The 24,479-nt window shown below is 57.5% G+C and overlaps 2 protein-coding genes across 17 annotated transcripts; both read right to left on the reverse strand.

The window, feature by feature from the left end:
- Positions 1–269: 269 nt before the first annotated feature.
- On the reverse strand, positions 270–11,610 carry USP19 (ubiquitin specific peptidase 19). 16 transcript variants are annotated; one of them, XM_030306739.1, is made up of 27 exons: positions 11,505–11,609; positions 9,762–10,021; positions 9,472–9,507; positions 9,172–9,300; positions 8,952–9,085; positions 8,576–8,878; positions 8,251–8,467; positions 7,965–8,121; positions 7,782–7,853; positions 7,551–7,666; positions 7,229–7,449; positions 6,949–7,144; positions 6,732–6,865; positions 6,464–6,622; positions 6,265–6,375; positions 5,692–5,802; positions 5,509–5,610; positions 4,592–4,732; positions 4,382–4,500; positions 4,008–4,145; positions 3,595–3,908; positions 3,381–3,491; positions 3,077–3,293; positions 2,841–2,993; positions 2,587–2,747; positions 2,327–2,505; positions 270–681 (listed from the first exon to the last, which is right to left on the reverse strand). In XM_030306739.1, exons 2-27 carry the CDS (start codon positions 9,883–9,885, stop codon positions 565–567), a joined length of 3,972 nt encoding a protein of 1,323 aa, XP_030162599.1. In that variant the 5' UTR covers positions 9,886–10,021; positions 11,505–11,609; the 3' UTR covers positions 270–564. The 16 variants fall into 16 exon arrangements, with proteins under 16 accessions (XP_030162599.1, XP_030162597.1, XP_030162595.1 ...); XM_030306737.1 differs by lacking the exon at positions 11,505–11,609 and adding an exon at positions 11,425–11,494 and having other exon boundaries at positions 7,229–7,443; positions 8,576–8,875; XM_030306735.1 differs by lacking the exon at positions 11,505–11,609 and adding an exon at positions 11,425–11,494 and having other exon boundaries at positions 8,576–8,875.
- A 242-nt stretch (positions 11,611–11,852) lies between these two features.
- Positions 11,853–23,345, reverse strand: LAMB2 (laminin subunit beta 2). Its single transcript, XM_030306722.2, has 33 exons — positions 23,271–23,345; positions 23,098–23,183; positions 22,808–22,980; positions 22,586–22,721; positions 22,432–22,505; positions 21,877–22,065; positions 21,721–21,784; positions 21,284–21,486; positions 21,075–21,195; positions 20,555–20,743; positions 20,164–20,343; positions 19,932–20,044; positions 19,603–19,682; positions 19,382–19,514; positions 19,045–19,203; positions 18,840–18,967; positions 17,030–17,162; positions 16,652–16,844; positions 16,429–16,572; positions 15,973–16,204; positions 15,726–15,889; positions 15,426–15,650; positions 15,130–15,347; positions 14,922–15,018; positions 14,462–14,834; positions 14,189–14,373; positions 13,870–14,111; positions 13,442–13,790; positions 12,905–13,112; positions 12,686–12,827; positions 12,426–12,602; positions 12,175–12,334; positions 11,853–12,095 (listed from the first exon to the last, which is right to left on the reverse strand). Exons 2-33 carry the CDS (start codon positions 23,180–23,182, stop codon positions 11,959–11,961), a joined length of 5,406 nt encoding a protein of 1,801 aa, XP_030162582.1. The 5' UTR covers position 23,183; positions 23,271–23,345; the 3' UTR covers positions 11,853–11,958.
- Positions 23,346–24,479: the final 1,134 nt, after the last annotated feature.

Consider the following 24,479-nt stretch of genomic DNA (forward strand, 5'->3'; position numbering starts at 1 on the left):
GCACTCGGGGCTTCATGACCCACAGGGGCTACAGTGGGACCCCACCATCTCTACTCAGACCAGAGCACTTTCAGGGTCTTTAATACACCTACCTATATACATACATGTGTACGTACACACACACACACACACCTCCCCTCTCGATGGGGAGAGGTGGCCACAGCACCTGGTGCATCATAGTCACTAAGTCTGCTTATTTATCATTTATTTTTAAAATATATTTAAACAGCAGCAATCACTTCCAAAATGCAAAAAAAAAAAAATTACAATTTTTAGAATAAAATTATATAACGTTTATGGTGCGAGTCAGAAAGAATTGAAGGTACAACTGAGAATCAAATCACGCGGCACTGGGAGTGGCTGGAGAAGCCAAGGTCCACTGGTTGGGAGGGTCAAACTGACAAAAGGGCCCAACCTGTGAGGTTCCCACCTCAATCACACCCCCAACCCCCACTGATGAAGCCAGTGTCCTCTGGGTTATCGAAGGAGAAGCGGCAAAGAGCTGGCCCTCTGTGGGAGATTCCCCAAACCCAGTCCCCACCTCCCCCACCAGCCAGGGACCTGCTAATCGACCTCCTCCATGTTGCTGTAGGTGGGGGCTGGGCGGTCCACAGGGGGGGCGAAGCGTTCAGGGGCTGTCCGCGTGGGGGCCACCTCGGGGGCCTGGCCAGGGCCTAGTCCCTGCAACAGAATATGAGGACAGGGGTTGGGGGCTGCCCAGTATGCTGCCTGGCATCCCGGGGGTGCTGGCTCAGAGCCCCGGCACCCAAGGGAGGGCCCCAAGGCAGGCGCAGACAGCAGCGGCGTTGAGACAGAGAGACGAGATCGGGCCTGAACAGTCTCGCTTTATTAACACTTGAAATACAGGAAGCTGCTTGGGCAGGACTAAGCCCCATGCCACAGGTCAGAGCAGCAGGATGAATGGACAAACAGCTGGACGGATACCCACCCTAGATGCTCTGTCCCGGCAGGAGCCACAGTCCCCACCCTCACCCACCAGACGCACACACTGAGGCCCAAGCCCAGAGTTGGTCCCCACCACAGAGGCAGGCATTGCCTGATGGGCAGGCAGGTGGGCCAGCTCACAGCTGCTGCCTGCAGTCGAGCTCATCTCCAGCGACTCTGGGATACCAGAGGATAGAACACGTTGAGCACGAGGGCCACCAAAGCTGCCACGGTACCCAGAACAAAGTACCGGAGGCAGCCCTCATCTGGTGTGGTAGGGCCACGTGGTGGGGGGCCCACCCAGTCTTGGGGCCCCCAGGGACCCAGGGGCACAGGCCCCTCAGGTACCGGTTCCTCCTCGGCCTCCAGCTCCTGCCAAATCCGGGAAGCCTACAGTGTGTGGAAATGGCCATCAGCACCTGGGGCAGGAGGGTAGGGAGGGACCCAGTGTCCCCTGGCCATGATGCTCCCATCCAAGACTACTGGCACTAACTCCTTACACATCCCAAGTCAAGCAGCAGGGAGGTGGGCAGGTGGGAGCCAAATGGGCCATTTGCAGAGTTGTCTAGACAGAGCACCAGGGCAGGCGAATCTTGACAGCATTTTGGCTCCCTCAAAAAGCTTCCCAATTGACATGCAGCTGGAGATTGGAGGGGGATGGTTAGCTAGTCAGTTTTTCAGCCCAGGGTTCCCACAGAGGAGCTCATGGAGGATAGAGCTGTCAACCTGAGTAATCTGGCTCCCTCCCACCCATGTCCCGATAGACTGTGACCACTGTCCTCTACTGGGATTCCTCTGCATCTGAGCAGAGAGGGCTCAAGGGAGAAGAGGGCAGCAAGGAGGAAACAAGTCCAAAGAGAGATGCAGCAGTGCCCACCAACCAGACCTATGGCATCCCATGTCAATAAGGGACGGAAGACCCCTAGGGTTCAGTAGGAACTGACGCTCACCTCAGAGGGTGGCGGCCACCCTAGCCCATGGCCAGTCTGGACAGGCCCTGTCCTGAGTGCACATCAGAACAAGGGAGTGATGACAAATGAGTCTGTGGGCTGGCTGGCATGTGAGGAGGGTGCAGAGGAAAGCTGGGTGAGTGTCGGGTACAGTCTGTTTATGGCATCCTACCCAGTGAGGTTCAGAGCAGCTACGTAGGCCTGTGCCAAGAGGGTGCCTGTATGCATGCCAACAGCAACGTGCTGCTGTGCATGCACCTTTTACAAGTGTAACTACAGCATGGGGATTCCTCTAACTAGGACTCTGATGTAAGAAGATCACAAATCCCAAAGCTCCAGGGGCCTATGGCTGGAAGAGAGGAGGCTGTGCCCCACCCCCTCCCGTCTATGAATTGGGCTCACTAGCCTATGAAGCCTCCCCAGCGCCTCACCTGGCTGGCAGCAGCCTCGGCTGCAGGGCCTAGGTCTGGGTGGTGCTCAGAGTGACCTGCCCTGGGGGGCCTCTCCACAGGAGAGTTCCGCCGGCGGTAGAAGAGTACATAGGCATAACGCGTCACGACCTGGCTCTCGTCTACCGTTGTCACCGTGCTGTCATCAAATAAGCGCCACCCTACAGTGAAGTGGGAAGAGTGTGAACATAACCTGCACCCCCACGCCTACCACCTATCCTGCTGGCTGCATGTGCCCTCACCCACGTCGCTGCGCTGGCTGCTGCGGTCATTGGGCAGGCGGGCACAGGCAGTGTAGTGGCCGCCAATCATGCCTCCGTAGTGGTTGATGACAGCGTACAGGTCGTAGCTAGGCAGCTGTTCCTCTTTCTGACCAATGCAAAACTTGCTCAGGTCCAGGTTCCTGTGGTCCCAGCCAGAGAAAGGTCAGAGTCAACAGGTGCCCAGGATGGTACCCCCTATAACCTGACTACCATCACCAGGGCTCATCACTTACCGAACAGGGAACTCCACCAGGTCGTTGATCTTGTCACGCCAAATGAAACTCCGAAAGGAGAAGCGCTTGAGCTGCACAATGAGTACGTTGGGCAAGCGCCACAGCAGCAGCTGCTTGGAGGCCTCTCTGTGTTGTTTACACTGTGGGCAGTACCTGACAGCAGACACAGGTGAGGTTAAGACCAGCAGATCTCCACCCCACCCTGCCCAACCACCTGCCTGCCACCCCATCCTCACCAAGCCTCCTCAGGCGCCAGCACCTCAGGCCGAGTGAAGAGGTTCAGGCACTGGTCCAGAGTAAAGTGCCCAGCACGGGCAGCCTCACCAGCAGAGCCTGGATCCTCAGCACACTCCAGCTCTTTGGAGGCTACCAACACAAATTCCTGCAGGCGCTCATTGTTCCGCCACACTAGAGCCAGGCTGCAGTCCTCACCCAGCTCCAGGGGGGTGTCTCCTAGAGATTGGCAGGGAGAGGCGTCATGTAGCTGTAGAGAACGGCCAGCCCAGCCTACCCATGGCTTCCACCCATAGCCTCAGACACCTTTGTCCTCCAGCCGCTGCTCTCGGTTAGATGCGTCAATTTTATAGATGAAGAACTGAGGAGTGTGGGCATTTATGGCTTCACTTGGGTGCTGATATCCAGGCACAGCAGCTGTGAAAAAACATATAATCAGAGCTCCCCTACCTACCAGGACCTAAATAAGCTCCCACTAAACTCCCCTACCCAGCTGCGGAGCCTTTCACCAGACTCTTACCTTCGGGCCGAGACATCCTCTCACCAGCAGGCAAGGAGCCAACTTCAACAGGCCCACTGGCCAGCACCTCAGAAGAAACTCCACTGGTGCTGGGCACAGAGCCCCGATCAGGAGCCGCCCATGTCCTAGGGACCCCTGTGTCCCCCTCAGCCACGGGGGTCACCAACTGGAGCTCAGGCGGCTGAATCGGGTCCCTCTCACTGTCCCCAGCCTCCAGGGAGCTAGTAGAGAGCAACGTAGTACAGCCAGTGCCCTGGGATTCCAAGGCCATGCGGCCAGGCTGGAAGGGTGGTTGGAATACACTCACAGAATACCTGGCAACAGGCAGCAAGGCAAGTAAGAATCCTGACAAGGCTACCTGGCGTCTCTATTCCCCCAACTACCACACCCTCATCCAACCACTAGACACTTACCGGGCATAGCCCTCTAGCAGCTGAGCAAGACGAGCATAAGTGAGACGTGAGGCAGGTACACTGACCAGAAATGGGTAGCCAATGTTCTCAGGGCGGCAGAGACCCTTGTGGTCAGGCCAGTGGGTTTTCTGGCAGAGCCTGGAGAGAAGGAGGAAGTAAGAATAGGGCCTTAGCCCCACCTCTTTTAACTCTCCACAGGGGGCTAGCCTCTGGCCTTGGGAACTGGGTATGCCAGCCCCGCCTCCCCCAGAGTCTGGCAGAGTAGAGTGATCGGTGGAGGGCTTAAAACATGTGCCTCTATGAGAGGAGAGGAGATAGGGTGGCAAATGAAATGTGAAGAGGAGGGAAAGGGGGGGGACCGCGGGGGTCCTCACTGGTTGCAGTAGCCCACGCGGTAGCACCGGGTACAGCGCTTCAGCTTCTCATCCTCTGACTGCTGCTTCCGCTGGCAGGCTGCACACTTGGAGATGGGGATGCTGGGCACCTGGGGGCGCTAGGGTGGGTTGTCTGGCTCAGCAAGGCCAGCCTGGTTGAGAATGCCCCCTCCCACAGGGCCTTGTGCCATCGGGTTGGTCCTCACTCACCTGCTGCACCTCTAGCACCACCACCCGCTCCTTAGCCAACTCTGGGGATAGCAGCTCAAAGCAGAGGAGCGTGTCAGATGGGGACACAGTGTCCAATGAGTGGGAGGGCAGGAATACACGGTGGAAACGATTCTTAATCACCTGGGGACAGAGGACACACAGATCCTATATGAGGACAAGCCCTTTCTATAGCCCTGCCCCAGGGCACAAGAAAGCTTGGACCTGAACCTGGGTCTAGGCAGCAGAGTGGGGATTGTGGCCCCAAAGCAGCATATGCCTCTGCTGATACCAGCCTCAGTGCCTAAGAAAATAAGCAGTCGGGTGCTTCAGAGAGCCTGAAAGTCAGGACTAGGGACAGTATCAACCCAACCAGTACTCTGGTGAAACCAGCACTTCACCACACTGAAGGCCTCTACCCTGCTATCAATTAGTGGGGTCCTGCTGAGACTGCAACATGGCTGTTACAGTGGAGGGGTCACATTTGAGGAGGCTCCTTCCCACTTCTATCCCCAAAGAAAAGAGCACTTCCAGGCTGGAAGCTAGGAAACTTAGGGGAAGACTAGCACACAAATCTTGGATAATACGAGGGAGTAGCAGGATGGAGGGAGAACAACAGCTGGGGGGAAAGGCAGCCCTCCAGCTCCAGCTTCTTGTTGGAAGACAGAAAAGCAGTTGAGGGCCCTCACCCAAAGGGGGAGTAAACACTGATGATGGGAACCTTGGGAACTTACAGACTTCTGTTACACAGCCCAAAAGCCTGGTTTCACCCATGCCTCACCCCCTAGCACACCACTGTGCAGCCACACGCACATTTGTGTGTATGTACAGGGATGCCAACAACCATCCACATGTGACTGCACACCCTAAGTACATACACAGATCCATGTGTGTAAGAGCTTGAGGAAAGACAGATATACCTCAGCTAGACGCAGGTTCTCAGGCTTCACGTGGACACTCTGAGAGAGGGATTCCAACACTTCACTTGCACTGGAGTTCTCCTTGCTGATGCTCACCAGAAACTGTGGTGACAAGAGTAGAGACCCTGGGGGAGGTGGACCGGGGTCTTCGGGATTGCCCAGAAATAGGAGCTTACTTCTCACCTTGATGGGTTTGCTGTGCGGCTCCCGGGCAAAATAGAAGACGGGGAGAACCTTCTGCTTCTGTGGCAAGGGTACTGGCAGGTAGAGGAATGGGTCAAAAGTGATGGAGACCTGCGGATGCACAAGTGGCACTAGGTGGCTGCACAGGGAGTCGGGAACAGGATGCTCACACCCAGGGAGCCCAATCCAGGCACTCGGATGGCTCTCAGGGCCTCAGAGCCAACCAGCAAACTCTCAGGTTTGAGAACACCAGACAGACTAGAAGGGTCTTTCTGGCAATCGAGGCCCTGCCCAGCCTCACCACTTATCAATTTGCCCCTCACTTGTAACCCACATCTTCCCAATACTACCCATACCCCTGCCCCACCTTATCGCTGTCTTGGCGCCCAAACACTCCTTTAACCTCAGTCAGGAAACCTACCCAGCCTGATTTCTGCAGCCCACAAAGCAGCCGAAGGCCTCCGTCAGCTTCTTTGCCCAAACAGCATCTAAAGATGCACATGCCTCCAACCCCAGTTTGACCAAGCTAGCTAGACCAAGCTAGGAGCCTCTTTCCAGGGGAGCCCTTCACACCTTGGCACACACAGGGCACACCAGCTTCGACTTATACTGGCCCTGAAACAGGTCTACGATGAAAGAGTCATTCCTCATCTTATGCCGCTGCCATGCTTCTTCAGCCACCACCTGAGGAGCAGAGTGGTGAGGATCAAGGAGCCCTGGGGACTGGGATGTGCATGAGATATGCCCACCTCTGCCCCCAACCCTGACTGACCTCATCGGGCCGCCCATCTGAATCCACAGTTTCTGTGTAGGGCTTGTTCTGAATGCGATTCAAGTCTTCATGCAGCCCATCCAGCAAGAAAGCCATGAACTCCTGGGCATCATGCTGCGCATAGCCTGTGAACTGGCTGGCCTTGCTCGCCACAATGGCCTGGATGCAGGGGCCAAGTGTGAGCACGGAGACCCAGCACCCACCCCGTACCCAGCTGGTCAGCCTTCCCCACCCACTCTAGCCAGGGGTAGGAATGGCCACAGATCACCTTCAACTTGGAAGGCTGGAAGGCATGGTGGGTGCCCTTCCACAGTGCCCGGAGCAACACAGCAAAGCCAATGGCCAGACGCCCACCAGTCCCCAGTGGGTTGTTGTAGTTGATCTCGGCCTCAAAGGAGCGGTCTAGGGACAGCAGCCAAGTACAGGTGTGAGCAGGGAAAAGATTCCCCTCTGCCACAGCCCTGGGCTCCAGGCCCTGCTCTCACCGTGGAAGAAGTCCCGGAGCTCCCGAGTATTGGACAGAGATTGAATGACACTGTTCATGAAGCAGGTGTTGCCTAGGTTGACAAGGCCAGTGAAGCCAGGCAAACACACCTTCTTCTCTTCCTCCTCCTCTTCCTCCACACTATCTCCACTCACAGGGCTGTGGGGCATTGGAGGCACCATACATGTGGGCTTGGGCTGTGGAAGCAAGGAGGGGCATGAGCGAGCAGCCCTGAGGTTCTGCAGCCTCTAACCTTGGCCCTCCCCACCCAGGATTCTCACCGAGGCTAGGTGTGGCTCTGGCTTTGGGGCTACATGCTCCATGGGGGTGCGGGCCACCACACCATCCAGCCCCGTGTCCTCAGATCGAGCCTTGGGTTTTTCCTTCTCCACAGCCCGAGCTTCCTCCTGGCCTGTGAGAGGGTGGGGGGCACCTCCCGGTGGGGTTGAATCCAGAGGGGTTGGACCTGTCGGCACGGCAACCTTTGCACCACCCACTGCACCTTAAAAAGGGGGAATGAGGGGGCTGGTGGTTAGCAGCATGTGGTGGGGATGAGGGTCTGAGTTATGTGGGCTGGACGATGAAGGGAGCTCGTGTGCAGACCTCGTGCAGCTGGGGCCTCCAGGCCCCCCCAGCGCTGACTTTGCCGCTTTCGGAGGCAGATGTCAATTCGAGAGGCCGTGAAGCAAAAGGTGCACTGCTCAGGCTCAATCAGGTTCCTGTGGGGAAAGGCTGAGCTCAGGGACTTAGGTGGAGTGGATATTGGGCTAAATGGGCCAGGGAGACGGAGCCCAGGGTGGGACAGGCATAGTGCTGGGGCCAGGAACCACCCACCTGAGCTTCACCTGCCAACGGAAGATGGTATGGGGCCCACAGCCTGGGTGTAGTCTCAGGAAGTTTCCATCCCTGCAGAAGCAGAGCAGGGGCAGGGCAGGAGGGAGGGTGGGAAGAAAAGCATGAGATACAATGTCCTGCCTGAAGTGCACTGTCTGCCCAGTCTCCTGCCACCCCACCCACCTGGTCTGGAAGATAAGTGTGAAATCTTGCTCGCGGAAAAGCACTCGAGAAGTGTCCCTGCAGATTTCTTTCACGTACACATGCACCACCACTGAATCCGGGCCCTTCTCATATGAGTCATTCTTGACAAATGCCAGGTTCACCATGGACTCCGGCTCTACATTGAAACCACAGCTCAGCACCGCCCAGGACAGGTTCCAGCCCGTGGCTGTTCTATTCCCTATCCGTCCACCAACCTTGCAACCCAACCTAGAGCTCTGCTTACCACCCCCAGCCCCACCTTTACCATCCACCAAGGTTAGAGCATCTGCTGCCTCTGTCATCTCCTCTTTGGAACGGTCACCTTTCTCAGGATCTCTGCTCCGAGCCATGGCTGGGGAGACTGGATCATTGCTGGGGGACACGGTCTTCTCTCCTGCCAAGAGTGCTAGATTCTCCTCTGAACCCAAAAGGCAGGTCTGGGGGTTCAGCGGTGGTACCCGGAGCTGTTCCTCAGCCTCAGCCTATTTGTGGCAAGATTGTGGGCAGGATCAGCCCTAGGTCTGGCAGGTGGCCCCCCACTGCAGTCCATCTCCCTACCCTCCCATCTCCCACAGGTACCCCACTCTCACCTGGGTGGCTGTCTCAGCCAAGAAGGGGGGGGCATCGCCCCGGGGTCCAGGCCCATCTCTGGACCCTTCCCCATCTGGCCCTCTGCGGAGATGCACAGCCCTCTTGGCGCTGGGCCCTGCCTGGGCCCCGGGGCCAGCCCCTGCGCCTACCTCACCACGGCCCTGGGCCCTCTTCTGGTTCCGGGCCTCCTGTTTACCCCGCCGGGGCTCAGGGCCTGGCTCCAGGGCAATGGGAGATGGCTCCTGCCCATTCTCCTGACACCGCAGCCCTGGCAACGCCTCCTGGGTCCCTAGAGGTTTCTTCTACCAAAGATACAGCAGTCAGGCCCTGTCAACCACACTGGGTATCCCTACCCTACTCTGCTGTGGAACTTACCAGAAGAGAGGGCCATGTGAGCAGAGGCACCTTCTTGGGCAGTGCCAGCTGCAGGAGGCCACCCTTGCGGGCTTGTACTTTGGTGCAAGAACTTTCTATCTCAGCATAGAAAACACCACCCCACTGCCGACCACCTGGAAATAGAATAAGGGCAGTGAACTGTGGTGGGGAATATCAGAGGATTCAAATACACTGCTGGGCTCAGGGCAGATGGGCACACCTGGAAGCCGCACCACGCAGTCTGTGTCTGTGAAAGCAGCATCCACCTCCTCCAGCCGCAGGGGACCCGCTCCCACACGCAGCTTGACAATCACCTCATCTGCACTCTGCCTCCAATCAAGCAACAACTCTGTAGGAGGAGTACCAACAAGACTCTGAGGGTCTCCATAAACTCCCAATGGGGACAAGCAGGTGCCACAGACCCAGCCCTAACAGGACTGCTCCAGATGAAGGCTATAGCCCCAGTGTGCCCTCCTCATCCATAGCACTCTAGCATCCAAAAGGCCAATTCATTACTCACCCTCTTTGGCCTGCTCCTCCCGAGAGGACACTGACCCTGACAACAAAGAAAAGAACAGGGAAATGATGATGGGGAGGCAGCCTTCAAGACCCCACCACTCCACCAAGCACCATCTTCAGTATCTCAGCCAAGTATGCAGACCTCAAAGCTGAGGCTCTACCCAGCCTGCTGTGGGTTCTTCTCTTGGTATCAGACCAACACAGAAAGAACTGTCATCTCCCAACCCCCAATCTGTATGCTCAAAAGGCAGGAGGAGGAGACCACAAACATTCTGGGAATGCCACTTTCACCTCTCCTAGGATCTCCATCCTTGCTCTCCTGGTTTGCTCGATCCTTCTGCTTCTTCTTACTGGTGGCCTCCTCCAGTCCTGGGGGACCTCTCCTTGGGCCCGTGGTGCTGGCCCCACCAGACATCTTGAGCCGCTTGGTCGACAGCCAGAGTGCCCCGGGGTCGGCAACGGCGTCTGGGTCAGGGCTACGGCGCTTTCTTCCTGGCCCAGCTATCTTGGCAACTCTTTGTGGCCAAATTCTCCAACAAGGAACTGACAGCCTAATGAGAAGGAAGCAGTGATCACTACCAAGGCCCAACAATTTGCTCCTTGGTTACAACCAGAGCTCAGCAACCCAGGATACAACTAACCCTACAGAGCAATATCTCACCACCTAATGTGGCCCTGGACACTCTTGGACTATTCTGAAAAGGAAATAAACAATACAAGTGGCAACAACAACTTCTGGCAGAGACTCCTAGTTGACTGCCATACAGACCCACAAAGATGGGATCCTCACTGAGAAGGTGCCAGGTCAAGGCAGCCATGGCCTGGAACCAGGCTCCTCCACCAATCTGGAAAGGAGCCATGGCTCCAGCCCACAGGGCTGGCACTCTGAGCAGGGTGCTCACTTTTCCTCACTCTCGCTGGCTGCTTAGTCACCACCCGAGAAGTAGGAGGTGAAGGAGGAAGGCAGAAAGAAGACAACCAAGCAGCAAGGGGACCAGGCTCTGTGGCTAACGACAGGCCCAACTCAGGTGCTACCACTGCACAGGCAAGGTCCTGGGGTTAAGGGGCTCCACCTGCTGCCTGCCAACTCCCACCTTCCTCTGAAACTATTTCCATGTGCTGTTTAGGTTTTCTTCCTACATCCCAAGAGATTTTTCTCTCCGGCTGCTGTCCCAAGCAGAGAGGGGACTGCAAAAGCTGGGGTGAAAAGGGTATCCAGCTGTCACACTACCCTTTCAGCAGCAATCCTGCCCCAGAACCAAAGCCGGCTGGGTATCCAGTTTGAGACTGAAACAGACAGCATCCCCTTCCTTCCTAGATCCACTCACTCATGAGAAGTGGGCTAGCGACCTCCTACCCAGTTTCCCACAAACCCGCCAGTAGATTCTGGGCGGTTTTTCCATCCAAAATAAAGTTCTCGAAATTGAGATAAGGGTAGGGATGAACAATGAATCCAGGACCCCTGGCAGCTTCAAGCCTGGCCTGAGACGGGAGCAGAGCAAACAGTGACTACTCTGTGTTCCCCAGCGTGTATGTGTGGCGGGGGTAGAGGAACGTTCTTCTATGGGGGGCTGGTGGGCTGGATCTTCAATGACGACAGATCCAGAGCCGAGGGGTGGACACCCTCCACCTCTTTGCACCAGGCCCCAGCTTAAGGTCCCGTCCCTCCCCATTCTCGCGGCGACACCGAGACAAGAGTGTCTAGAGACCATGTCGGCCTACACGGCTGCGCGGGGTTAAAGACTACAGACCAGCGCCCTGGCCGGGCTGCGACTCAGCTCCAGCCTCCAAATCCTGCGCCCTCCACCACCTCCTCCAGGAAGCCACCCTCGCTCGCCGCCAGCCCTCTTGGAGGCAGGAAGCCGACCATGGGCGTAGAGTAACGGCCCCGCCCGCATCGGTGGGCCCGGTACGCCGCGGGGTTCGAGGAGTCGAGACTGGCACGGCACATGACCTTGAACAGGCAGCCCGGGGCTCGCGTCGCGGCCTCCCTGGCTCCTGCCAGACAGGCGAGTTGCGGCCCGTCCCACTCACCGAGCGAGGCCGCCGCCGCCAGCCCTCTTAGGGCCCTGGCAACCCGCTCTCGGTTCCGGTTCCGGCGTCTGGTCGGTTCCGGTTCCGGCGCGCCCCTCCCCCGTCCCGTCGCCGCCGCCTCAGCCGCTTGTTTTGTTTCGACTTCTAGTTACGGCCGCGGGTGGCTGAGAGCCTAGCTGGTGACGCACTTCCGGTGGGAGTGGGCATGCGGCGACGGGCAGCTCCGGGGCGGGCCCGAACGGAGGAGGCGGGGCTCCGGTGCTTTGGCCTCGCCCTGGCCCTGCTGGTGCCATCCTGAGGTTCCGCCCAGAGACCCCGCCCTCCCTAAATCAGAGTCCAGACTACACAGTGGGTAATCACAGCGGTTTATTGGGGGCCTGGTCGGGCTGGGAACTGTTTCAAGCAGATGCAGTAACGGGCGGGGTTGGGGACTGGAGTAGGCGTCGCGCAGGGGTCACTGGCAGGTGTTGTAGATCTGAACCTGCAAGTTGATGGCTTGAAGCACGCTACGCATCCTGGCCTCCAGCCCATCCAGCTGGGCTGCTTTGCCTTCCAGTGCCCGCTCGTTCTCTTCATAGGTGCCCTCCAGCTCTAGGAGGGGAAGGTCTCAGCTGAAGGGTCCTACTCCCAAAGTCCCACACCTCTGGCGCCCACCCACCGCAATCATCACCTTGTAGCCGTTGCAGCTTGTCCTGAGCAGCCTGCAACAAGCCTCGAGCTTCATCCCGAAGTTGCTCTGCCCGTGCCTGTGCAGCCGACACACCCTGGGCCTTGCGCTCAGCCAAGGCCTTCACTGTTTGGTACTGGTCGCCTAGTGGGCCCTGCAGCAGCTGGGGATATAGAAGGCAAAGTCAGCTGGGTGTCTCAGTGGACGCCCAGACTCTACTTCAACCCCCACCAGCTGGCTCTGCCTCAACCCACCTGCTCAGCCTCTCGGGCACGACCCTGGGCACTGCCCGCTGTTTCTTCCGCACTAGAGGCTGCCAGGCTATTCCCTGCTCGTTTCAATTTCAGAGCCTCCAGAAGACCATCCAATTGCTGAGCCCGCTCGCCTGCAGAGCTCAGTGCCTGCTCTGCACCTGCCATCTTCTCCTGAACCTGTCATGGGTGGACCCAGGGTTAAACAGGTCTATGGTGCATGCCCATAATCTTGCCCCACTGATGTCCCAGAGAAACCACACCTGATGCAGTGTCCGCTCAGTGTCCTGTGTGTCAACTACCGCCCCTTGGATGGCACCCTGAGCAGCTCCCTGTGCCCTCTGGGCTTCCTCCAGTGCTGCTTGTACTGTTTCTGCCTTCTGTTTCTCACCCTCAGCCCGGCTCCTGAAGAAGAGAGGGAATCAGAGCCTGCAAGTATCAGGACCAGGTGTCAAGGATTGGGGCCAGGGTCACAGTCAGACCTTGCCCGCCGTGCATCTTGCAATAGCTGTTCTGCCCGACGTACATCTCCCACGGTGCGTGCCAGGATTGTGTCCACATCCGCCAGGCTCTGGACCCTCTCTGCAATTGCGCCTGCCAGGTGCTGGATTTGCTCAGGTGATGCTGGGATGGAGAGCTCTAGTACTCGTGTGGCCACCATCTCAATGCTATCAGGATCAGCCCCCTCCTCTATGGGGACACAGGCAAGGGCTTAGGGACACAGATTCTCCAGTATTGGCATCGAACACAATTTTGGGGTATGGACTCAGGGACCCCACACAGAATATGGGTTTGCTACTAGGCATAGTGATTAACTACAAGGACAGGAACTGTAAGTGGGCACAGACTTGGGGTCGTGGACTTGGGGACCACATATAGGCAAGGGTTGAGGGGCTAGACATGGGGTCATAAGCACAGGTCCAGTGCAGGCTCTGACCCAAGTATGGACCCAGGGACACAAGTATGAACATAGACACAGGTGACACAACCACATGGCCTGGGCCACACGGGAGGCTCACGGCTGAGGAAGTCCTTCACACTCTGGATAAGTTCCCGAAGTTCTTGGTTGGCCTTCTCCACCTGTCCCCTGGAAGCATTAGCCTTGTCCAGGGCTGCCTGGGCCCGCTGCTGTGCCTCTCCTGCCTGCCGACGGGTCTCAGCCACCTGGCTGAGGATGCCGCCACCTTCTGCCAGTGCCCGCTGCAGCTCTGCCTGCGTGTGCCGGGCCCGACCCAGTGCCAGGTCCGCCATGGCTACTGCCCCATTGCAGCTGAGGCCCCCACAGCGGGGTTGCCCATCCTCGTCCAGGCAGCCAGCACCCCCGCAAGGGCTTGTTGCACAGGGTGCATCCCCTGGGGGCCCACACACCTGCCAGGCACAGAACAAGTCAGGGACCTGTGGAAGGAACAGCCACACCCACATGTCCCACCCCACACTTGTGCCTCACCAGTTCATTGATGCCTGTCAGGCTCAGGGACTGGGTACGGGCTGAGAGCTCGCCTAGTGCCTGCTGGTTGGCCATGTGCTTGCGGTTGAAGTCCTCCTTCTTGGCACCTATTAGCACCTCTGTCCTGTGCCGGGTATCTGCTGAGTTGCTCACAGGACTGGGCACTGTCAGGGCTGATGTGTTGGCACGACGTTCCGCCTCTGCAGACAGACTGTAGGCGTGGCGGATGCTGTCATAGGCACCTATATTGGGCAAAGGCTGGCAGTCAGCTAAAGATCACTCAACCCTGGTCCACCTGCCTAGCTGGCCAACAACCCACCCAGGAAGTTTGAATGCTTGAGCAGGTCCAAATGCTGGTCCAGCTGCCGCAGTGTGAGATTCAGTGCAAGCCCATCTCGCTCCAGACTGCTCAGTGCATGGTTGGCATTGAAGTTCTCATCCTGCACATCAGTCAGTTCTGCCTCCAGCTGGGTCAGGTGCTCAGTGGCCTCCCCAATTTCACGCCTGTGCCAGTAGGTAGTGGTGTTTAGAGAAGCTTCAGGCCACTGGGCCTCTGCCCCATCCCACCACATATCCTCAGACCCATCCGCACCGTAGCTCCTCTGTGGCCTCCACAAGTTGCGCAGTGGAGGCAGCTGAGGTGTTGCGGGTACCCACAATCCCCTGCACAGTCCCCAGCTTCTCCTGCATGTGCCAGAAGCGGCTCTCAAAGGCACCCAGCACACCCGTCTGCTGCAGCTCCTGTGCCCGCTGCTCCAGGCGCCGCGTACGGGCAGCCAAGTCCTGTACCACACGGTCCCAGTCCCCGAAGCATGTGTGGCATGGGTGGCAAGCAGGAAAGACCCCTGAGAAGCCACGGGCACACTGGTCACAGCGCACGCCAGACACGCCTGGGCGGCAGCTACAGTGGCCCGTGGAGCGGTGACACTGAGGCGTGTCTATTCCACGAGGGTCACAATCACAGGCTGCAGAAAAGGGCAGACCATGAAGTTAGGGCGGCAGTGGGACATCCTGAGAAGTCCCCCATCTACCCTAGCCCTGCCAGCTCTCACCGCGGCACTGCAAACCAGGGTCTCCCCAGTGGAGCTCTTGGCACTCAGAACAGGTTCGCCCACCAAAGCCAGCACGGCAGTGGCACTGCCCTGTGAACTAGAGTGGGAACAGGGCAGAGGTCAGAGCCTCAATCAGAGGCTAAGCCCTTGAGAGTTAAGACAGACAGCTGGCACCATCCACCCAGGGATCCACAGGAGAATCCCATACCTCATTGCAGGTAGGGCCTCTGGCTCGGCTTGGGTGGCAGGCACAGGGCTGACATCCATGGCCACTGGTAAGGTTCCAGAAGTTGGGGGCACAGCGGTCACAGCTAGGGCCCTGGACATTGGGGAGGCATGGGCACTGCCCACTGCTTGGGTCACAGTGGCACCGGTCAGTGGACGGGCACTGCTGGGGATCTGTGCCCAGCAAGTTGCAGGTGCAGCCTGTGCCAGTCAAACACATTAATCAAGGAGAGCCTGAGCAGCAGAGCCCTGCCCCAGCCATCCCAATCCCACACTCACGGTGACAGCTCTGTCGGGTGGCCTGTCCATGGAAGCCAGGCTTGCAGTGGGCACAGTGTGGCCCCTCCGTGTGGTATAAGCAGCGCAGGCATTGCCCCGTGCGGGGGTCACAGGCATCAGGGTCCGTGGGGTCAATGTTCCCACTGCACTCACAGGGCTGGCACTGGCCACCTGGCCTCGATGGGTCCCCAAAGTGCCCAGGGGCACAAGCTTCGCACCGCAGCCCTGCCCACGGTTCGGAAAGGCATGAGTGTTCAGTTCAGCTGCCCCACCCTGATCCCATGCCTGCACCTTACTTACCTGTGTAGCCTGCCTTACAGTGGCACATGATCTGCTGGGAGTACCCATCCCGATGGCAAGAAGTAGCAAAGTGCCGCCGGCTCCCAGGGCCTTCAGGGCAGGGACAGGGCCGGCACTGGCCCCCATGTGGTAGCCGTGGGTCCCCGTAGAAGCCAGCAATGCACCTTCAGGGAGGGGCAGGAAGAGATATGTGATCCCTGAGCAGCATTCCCACCCACCAACCCACTCCCAGCTGCTCCAGGCTCACCTTTCACAGTGCTCACCCCCTGTGTGATCACGGCAGCCCAGGCAAGTGCCTGTGTGGGTGTCGCATTCATCTGCATGCCCATTGCAGACACATGGCTGGCAGTTAGGGAATCCCCACTGGCCACGCTGGCAGCGATCGCAGCGAAGCCCAAAGGCACCAGTTCGGCAGGGGCATTGCCCACTGGTCCCTTCACATAGGCCACTGAGTGCCCCCTCGGGGCTGCACTGGCAGGCTGGGGGCAAGGCAGAGGCTGAGCCAGGGAGGGGATTTGAGGGACTCTAGGTGGGGTCAGGGTGGGAAAGTCAGGGAATGGAAGAGAACTTCCAGTGTCCTGGTGCTGAGAGCATGGGGTCCAATGCAGAGTTAGAGGAAGGAAGAAGCAGAGTCGGAGGGAGGAGGGAGAATAGTAGTGGGGAGGAGAGAGAAGGAAAGGAGGAAAGAAAGGCAGGCAAGTACCTTGACAACCTGTGGGGCCAAAGCCGTAGAAACCAGGGGCACAGCGATCACAGCGGCGCCCAACCACTGCAGGTTTACACAGGCACTGACCGCCATGGGGATTACACTCAGAACTCAGTGAGCCCTGGGGGTCACACTGACAGGCTGTGGGGCAGGTGGATAGGGCCAAGTCAGGCTGGGGCCCCACACCTCTGCCCCACCGACCCACATCACAGACACTTACGCAAGGCACCATTGTAGAGTAGAGCAGACAGGCTGATGAGGAGGGGGACACAGGCCTCAGAGGGAATGGTCTTACTGGGCACCAGACCCTCCTCGTGACAACGGTAGTGTTCAAAGGTGGCACGGCGCTCCAGGGCAGCAGCATCACCCCCACTAAACATCTCCAGCACGAGGACACGGGGAAGCAGCACCAACTGAAAAGATGAGCAAGGAAGAATGAGGTCCAGACCCAAGACCATATTGACACTGCCAGAGCACTTAGCACCACCATGGGCCTGCCTCTTCTGTCACAGGCCCCGCCTATCCAGCCACCACCACTACAGGTCCCATCCCATAGACCTTGCCTTCCTAGTCAGTGTGGGGAGAGAGGACTATTCACCGAGTCAATGAGCAGGCTGGGTCTAGAGTAGGGGGCCTCAGGCTGGGCACTCCCCCCTGTCCGCACCAGCTTCAGATGCAGCTTATAGGAGATGCCAGGCTCAAGGCAGACAGGTCTTGGAAATACCATATACCTGGAGGGAGACAAGGACAGGTATGGGGTTCACCCAGGGTCCCTGTACCCACCGTCCTAGGCCTCCTCACCCCGCACACAGCAACCCAACCATCGGCCAAGAAAGATGCTAGGGCTGGTATACAGATTTCCACAAGCATGCCTCACCGGACTCCTATACCTGTGCAGACCAATCTCTGAAAATGCTCCCTACAGTCTTGCAACCCCATGGCATTTCCCTGGCACAAATACTTGCCAATTTTTCTTCAATGGCCTCCTCACATTTCCTCCAACCTTGACCTCCAACCTCTGCTTCTCTTCACCAAGACTATGTCATTCCCTCCAACCTGGCTCTGCCTTTCCTAGGTCATTCCCATCAGCCTACAAACATCTTTTATTCCCCCTTGAAAACATCTTCTCTTAATCCCTGAGTCTCCCGTAGCTGTTGCTTTATCTTTGCTCTCCTCCCCAATAAATTGAACTGTGGTCACTGCCTCTACTCCAGCCTCGCACTCCAATGGAGTTTTTATGCCAACGTGCCATCAAGATGGCCTGTATCAAGCTCACCATAAACCTCCATGTAGCCAAACCCAGCAGCCTCTTCTCTGTTCCCATCTGCTCCAGCATTCAGCAGCATGCGATGAGAGCAGTGCACCCTCCTTCCTAAGACACTCTTCTCTCCACTTCTGGAACCCTGTCCACACTCCTGATTTCCCCCCACTGCCAACTCTTCCTTCTCTACTGGCCTCTAACACCCAGAGCTTTCTTCTGGTCCTCCTTCCTTTCTCTGGTGATTTCATCTAGACCTATCTCTTTAGTGACAAGTCCCAAACTTATATTTCCAACTTGAGGCCTCTCAGTAATTGCAGACATAGAAATCCAACCATCCACTGGCCTTCTCTCACATGTCTAAGCAACTCAGAACAGCTCCTCCCTATGTCTCTATCTCAGTAAAGAGCCCAACACCCACCCAGATGAACAAACTCCAAACTCTAGACTCATCTTTCCACTTTCCCTTTCCTACACTTCTAACCCATCATCTCTGCCACTAGAACCCTCTGGAACCTTCATCATCTCACCACATCAACCACTAAACCTCTGTCCAAACCACTGTCACTCAGCTAACTCAATAGTCTCCAGCAGATCTTCCAGCTTCCCCTTTGGTCCCTTTCAGTCTGTTCTCCACTCAGAAAGTAGAGGGATCTTTGTTAAACACAAGTCGCAGTTGGTAAAAATGTCTATAATGGGTATGACCCCTTTTATGCTGCTCTCTCTACTTCTGTGTATGTTTGAATATTTACATAACAAAAGCATCAAAAAAGAAGGTGACAAAACAGATACATGAAACAAATATTACCCAGAATGTAATAAAACAATAATCAGACCAGGCACATCCCTGCTCAGAATGCTCTGATGCCATCCCTTCCCACTGTGGGCATTCCTTATAGTGACACTAAATGAGTTCCCATTAATTCTTGCCACAGACCTCCGGAATTTAGACCCCTAAGAGAGCAGGCCTATTCTACTTCCTTCCTCTGACCTCTGCCACGCCTAACAGCACCTGGCAAACAGCTCTCAGGAGGAGGCACTTGAAGCAAGGGACAGATGAATGAGCAGCGTGGGCTTCCAAGTGCCCTTCAGAGAATTAGGGCTGGCCTGCACCCCTCCACTGTTATAGATGCTACATTAGTGCCCTCACCTAGTTTCTGGTTGCAGAGTCCCTGGAATGTGGTCATCCTTGGGCAGCATGTGCCCACACGGGCCATGGGCAGACACAGGCCCTGGGCGCTGCACGGCCACTTCCATCTCTGCCCATTGCTCAGGGACCTGGTGGAACGGGATGATGAAGGAAATGCTACCACACCTGGAGGTTCAGCTCTGGGTCAGGTTTCACAGAGTCTGACCTGGGGCTCCAAGCGCAGCAGCAGATCATAATCCATGGCTCTTGGCACAGATGTCACCAGGAACTCCAGTGCCTGACCTTCCTGCAGTCTAACAAAGCCCCGGCCTGTCCAGGATACAGTCCCACCAGGGGTCACCAGGCGCTCCACCACATCCAGCACCTGTGAGGGATGCAGCTCAGGGGGGTGGGTGCCTAGGTAAGGCACCATTTCTTCTACCACAACCTGTCCCCAAACCCCAGCTCTTCAGCTGAGGCCCTGTCCAAGGCTGGACACCCTCCTCAGACAAAGTACCACCCATAACTCTGCACAAGCCCTGCCCTCCAACATTGCTCCCTACCTGTCCTCGGGTGTCCTCAGCCTCCCAAGTTAGGTGGTCAAGGAAAGGCCGGAAGTAGCCAGGCTGCACCTGCTCACAGCGTCGCCCCACCATGTGCTGGCGACAGCGGCACTGACCTGTGGCCTCATTGCACCTGGGAAGCCCATGTTTACTCAAGAAGGATCCCTTACCCTGCCCAGGATCTCCCCCCCCCCCCACCAGACCCCTTATATGGCACTCACTGGGGATCCGAGGCACCACCCACGTCGCAATCACATGGACGGCAGCCAAGCAGGTCGTGGCTCAGGCCCCAATGGCCAGGCTAGGGGAGAGGAAGTTGCTGGGGGCCAGAAACAGACCCCCCCCCCACCCGTCAGGGAATCCAATGACAGCTCTCAGCCTCTACCACCCCTTGGAGAAAACATGGTCCCTAGACCATGGCTCCCACCCTTGGCCTCCCAGCTAGGAATAGACCCTAAGCTCTCCCCAGTGGAGTATAGACACCACCCCCTCACCCTGTGCTCTGAGAATAAGTGCAGGACCCCAGAACCCCAGCCCCCTGCAGTCGCACCAAGCAGCGGTTGCAGCCACGTCCAGTCACTAGACGCTTGCAGAAACAGGTTCCACTGTTGGGGTCACAAGAGGTGATCCCAGGCACTGTGCCCCGTGCATCACACTGACATCCTGTGGGGAAGGAGACCCATCAGCACTCTGGGGAACATGGTAGTGCTGGTGTTCATTGGGTAAAAAGTAAGAAGTCAAGGGTTAAGGTTAGCACAGGAGGTAGGGCAGGAAGCACATACGCCGACAGCCTGCAGGGTCGCTGGCACTGAGCCCAAAGAAGCCATCACGGCATTGCTGGCAGCGAGAGCCCACCACATGTTCTTTGCAGCGACACTGGCCCGAGACCAGCCCCAGAGCAGGATCATCATGGGGATCACAGCGACCACCATCTTGAGAACCCATGGGGTCACAATCACAGGCTGAGGGCAAAAAGAGGTGCAGGGTCACCCTATTCCAACTAGCCCAGCACCACTTATCTCCCAAGCCTCTTTACCCTGGATTCGCAGCCTGGTTTCACCCCACGCCCCCTCCCACCCACCCCCAAACCCCTGCAACCTGGACAGCAGTCTGGCTTCCCAGTTCCTACCCCAGACTCAGCCTTCCCTCTCCCATGCCCAATCCCAGCCTCACAGCGGCACACAGCAGGGTCCCGCAGGTCCTTGGTTGGGTCACGGTAGAAGAAGGGTCGGCAGAGCTCACAGTGGCGCCCAGCTGTGTTGTGCTGACATCCATCACACACACCTCCACTTACGTTGCCAGATGCCAGATATATGGCCATGTCGAAGTGGCAGCTGTGGGCATGCCCATGGCACTCACACTCTTGGGGGAGGGGAAGGCAGGACAAAGGTCACTTGAGGGCCGATGTCCTGAAGATAAGGGGTGTAAGGGTCCCAGTGACACAGCAGGTCCCTGCCACAGGCCAGAATTTGTGGCTGTGGGCTCAGGTACTTTAAGGTCTCAGCATTATACTGACCCCCTGCCCAGAGCAGATTGTGAAGGAGAGTTAAGGGAATCCCTAAGGGCATGAAGGCCTGCATACTCTTTGGATACAGTCTGGGTGTTAGGGGCTTGACCAACCAGCTCTAGGTTTTACTCATGGCACAGCCAGACAACAGAGTTCTGGGGCTATGTGGGCCAGGATCTCACTCACTCCTGCAGGCATGACTGTGGCCATCTTCAGCCGGACGCCAGGGCAGGTCATGATAGAAATCTTGACACCGCTCACAGTTGAGGCCACGAGTGTTATGTTTGCAGATGCAGGCCCCATGAACCTAGAAGGTGGGCAAGCAGGTGGTCAGCACTGTCCAGCCATGCCCGCCCCTGCCCCCAGCCCTATTCCAACCAGTTAAAGCCCCTCACCATGCCCTCAGCATGCACTGGTGCCCCTGGGGCGGGTGCACACTGTGAGGCGTGTCCGTAACAGAAGCAGTTGCCACGCACAACCAGCTCGTAGAGGGCATAATAGTATTTCTCACGGATCTCCCGCCGTGGGTCAAGCAGGTTGTCCCCCAGTGTATGCAGCCGTGTCAGGTTCACCCGTAGGTTAGTGATCTTCAGCAGGTCTAAGTTGGGTGAAAGAATTGGGAGCCAGCTGGCCAGGCAGGCTCTTGTTACTCCATGCCCACTCAGGGGCTGCAGCTGCTAAGGTCACCTTGGGAGACCTCCTGTCTATTGCTATGTGAGCTAAACTGGACTTGGCACCTGCCCTAAGAAGCACCCAAAATAGCTACTGAGGCCCCAAATAGTCACCGGCCGGACGCTGGGACTGTGCCAGGCTCAAAGGGAAGAACACTCACTCTGGATTCGTGGGCTGTAGGGGTCTGGGATAGGGATGGCAGGATCCAGCACACGATAGATGACCTGGAGGAACATGGGGTCATTAGAGGCACTGGACCCTGCCTCAGGCCCATCATCTCCCCTCTTCCTGCCCCAAGTCAGATCCCACCCCTCACCTCGCCTTCAGTGGATGGCTCAATCTCTGAGTAGCGGGACTCACAGACTACGTCATCCCAGTGCCGTGGGGGGGCCAGTGGGACTCCTGGAAAGTCAGCCCCACAGTCATAGGAAAAATATCGGTACACATGCCAGGTGCGTCCAAAGTCTGCTGAGCGCTCCACCAGCATGGCAGCAGGACGAAATGTCTGGGTGGGGGGCATGGCTGATCAGTGGGCCTCAGGCCCAGGCCTATCAAGAGCCCTGCCCAGCTGGGGCTTGCCCTCAAGCAGTTCATGGACAGGTGGGGGGTGACTGCTGGAAGCCAAGCAATAGTCAGGGAGGGTAGCCCCTTCTAATGGGGAGGCTCAGGGGTCATGGGGCCCAGGGAGGCAGCGCGTGCAAAGGCCTGGAGGCAGAAGGCAACAGAAGGTGTGGGCCATGAAGGAGCCTCCCATGCAGCCAGAGTACAGCATGTGACCTCAGGGAGGCTGGGCTAAGTTGCTGGGAATCTGTTCAGGGGTAATGGGGAGCCAAGCAGGGTGATTCAAGCAGGCTCCCAGACATGCGGGCACCTTGAAGGTCATAATGAGGTGTGTGAAATGAAACTCAGCCTCCAAGTCCAGCTGGATGGTGACCACGGGGACACCTGAGGCAGGAGTCGGAAGTCAGGGACTTGAGACTACTGGTGGGCAACCCACTCACCCCATGACCTACCCACGGCCTCACCATTCTCTGACTGCCACCAGGCTGTCCGGCGCTGTGGTGCAAAGCTGGTAACTACATTCTGGATGCGATGACTGTTTGGGTTGTCTCTAGCAGAGAAGGGGCGCCGGGAATCACACAGGAAGCACTTCTTCTCATCCTGGTTTGGGTCAGAGTCAAGGTCAGGGTCAGTGCTTCAGCCAGTGCCAGCATCCCCTCCCCTGGCCTGGCCACCCCCAGCCTCACCTGAAGGTGACTAACGATGCAGTAGGGCTGGGGGCCATGCAAGCCACAGGTGGATGAGGCAGTCAGTCTGTCAGCACGGCCCACTAGCAGGTCACCTGTGGCGGGGTAGCAGCTTCCCCTCGAACAGCCTGGCACATCTGGGGCCAGGGCCTGGGCCAGGGCGGTGGCCAGCGCTGGGAACAGTGGGTCAGCCAGTTCTGCTGCGCTCCCACCCCGCAGCCCCAGGGCTAGCTCCCCCCGGACCCACCATCTCATCCCACAAACCCCAGGCCTTCACTAGGCCCTCTCACCACTCAGCAGCAGGCCCAGTCGAAGCTCCCAGGGCCCAGTTAGTCCCCGCAGGTCCCTCCCTGATACCCCTGAGGCCCGCTCCATCCTGAAGAAGAGGGGAATCCAGATGAGGGGGGATGAGAGGTCTGTAGCCCAGGCCCACCCTACCCCTCCCTTGGGGTCCCGTGCAGACCCTGCCCTCGTAAATCCCTGGCTGATTCCCCACTCAATCCTCCCTCCGGCAGTCCCTCCACTAGCACAGTCCTGCGACTTTGAGCAAAGTTGAGAAGTACGGCAAGAAAGAAAGCGTGGAACGGATCTTGGGCAGGAGTGCAACACTGTGCAGAATTTCCTCTCCCACCTCTCCAGTAATGATCCTCATTCTAGAAACCAGACATAGTCCAGCTCACCTGCAAAACTTTATTGTGCTCCCTTGGTCTGGTTCAGACCAAGGGGCAGGGGGTTTGGTTTTAGGCCGCCACAGTTAGGGAGCGCACCAAGTAGGGGGCATGGCATGAGCAAAGAAAAGGAGTCTGATCTTCTGAGACTTCAAACAGCCCACAAAACCCAGCCTTTCTCCCCAGCATTGTGAGTGCTGTGGAAGTCACCATCAACTAGGCTGTTCAGTTCCAAGGTTCCAGTATCAGCAGGTAAGTGAGAGAGCACACACAGAGGCATCAAGCTCCTCTCTCTAGGGATGTGGGAAGCTTTAGGCTGGCCTGGCCAGAGCCACAGGACAAGATGGAGGTAGGACGAGAGATGGAGAAAAGCCATCCCCTTGCCCAAGTCACTGTTCCAGGAAGCTCCACCTTCCTTAGTCACTACTGCAAGTATGTACAAGAAGTGGTGTCTCAGTTTCCCGGTGTGAAAATGGGTGCTGGGCAGCTGACAACAGAGGCAGGGAGTGAATCCAGTTCTTATGGCTATTCATCCGTTCCGCACTTTCTGGCCTGCCAGGAGGCCAGAGCCCGGGCTTGGAATGCGAGCTGCCGGCGAGTGCCCCACCCAGGCCCCTGGGACCACAGGCAGACCGTGGACTCCGCAGGTCTATAAGGCCAGGCCCCTGTGGCTCTGAGCTGCCACAACTGTGCCCACTCTGTCTGGGGCCAAGTGGAGAGTACCCAGAGCTGTGGAACTGGGGGGGAAAGCTGCAGGTTCTTCACGGGCATCACCAGGCTTCTCAAGGAGAGTCTGAGCAGGGGGGCAGTCAATCTGATGGACTTACAGGGTCTCAGGAGGTTACTCCAGTTTTCTGAAGTAGTGGTCTCCAGTTACCCTGAGGGTCATGTAATCAACCTGAGGGGCTAGGGGTATTAGAGGTGACTCAATTTTAGATCACTCAGAAAAGGATCTATCAGTGTCAAAGGCACTGGATGGCCTCTGTGAGTTTTACGAGATCTCT

Source organism: Lynx canadensis, chromosome A2 (assembly GCF_007474595.2).
Source record: "Lynx canadensis isolate LIC74 chromosome A2, mLynCan4.pri.v2, whole genome shotgun sequence".
NCBI classification, from domain to species: domain Eukaryota; kingdom Metazoa; phylum Chordata; class Mammalia; order Carnivora; family Felidae; genus Lynx; species Lynx canadensis.

Excerpts from the sequence above, each read along its gene's own strand:
- LAMB2 (XM_030306722.2), bottom strand. The coding sequence starts at position 23,182 with ATGGAGCGGGCCTCAGGGGTATCAGGGAGGGACCTGCGGGGACTAACT. Across the intron at positions 21,785-21,876 it reads AGCCATCCACTGAAGGCGAG|GTCATCTATCGTGTGCTGGA; the intron begins GTGAGGGGTGGG and ends ATGTTCCTCCAG. Across the intron at positions 18,968-19,044 it reads TGCTGCGCTTGGAGCCCCAG|GTCCCTGAGCAATGGGCAGA; the intron begins GTCAGACTCTGT and ends CCGTTCCACCAG.
- USP19 (XM_030306738.1), bottom strand. The coding sequence starts at position 9,885 with ATGTCTGGTGGGGCCAGCACCACGGGCCCAAGGAGAGGTCCCCCAGGA. Across the intron at positions 4,733-5,508 it reads AGAACCTGCGTCTAGCTGAG|GTGATTAAGAATCGTTTCCA; the intron begins GTATATCTGTCT and ends CTCTGTCCCCAG. Across the intron at positions 4,501-4,591 it reads TGGTGCTAGAGGTGCAGCAG|CGCCCCCAGGTGCCCAGCAT; the intron begins GTGAGTGAGGAC and ends AACCCACCCTAG.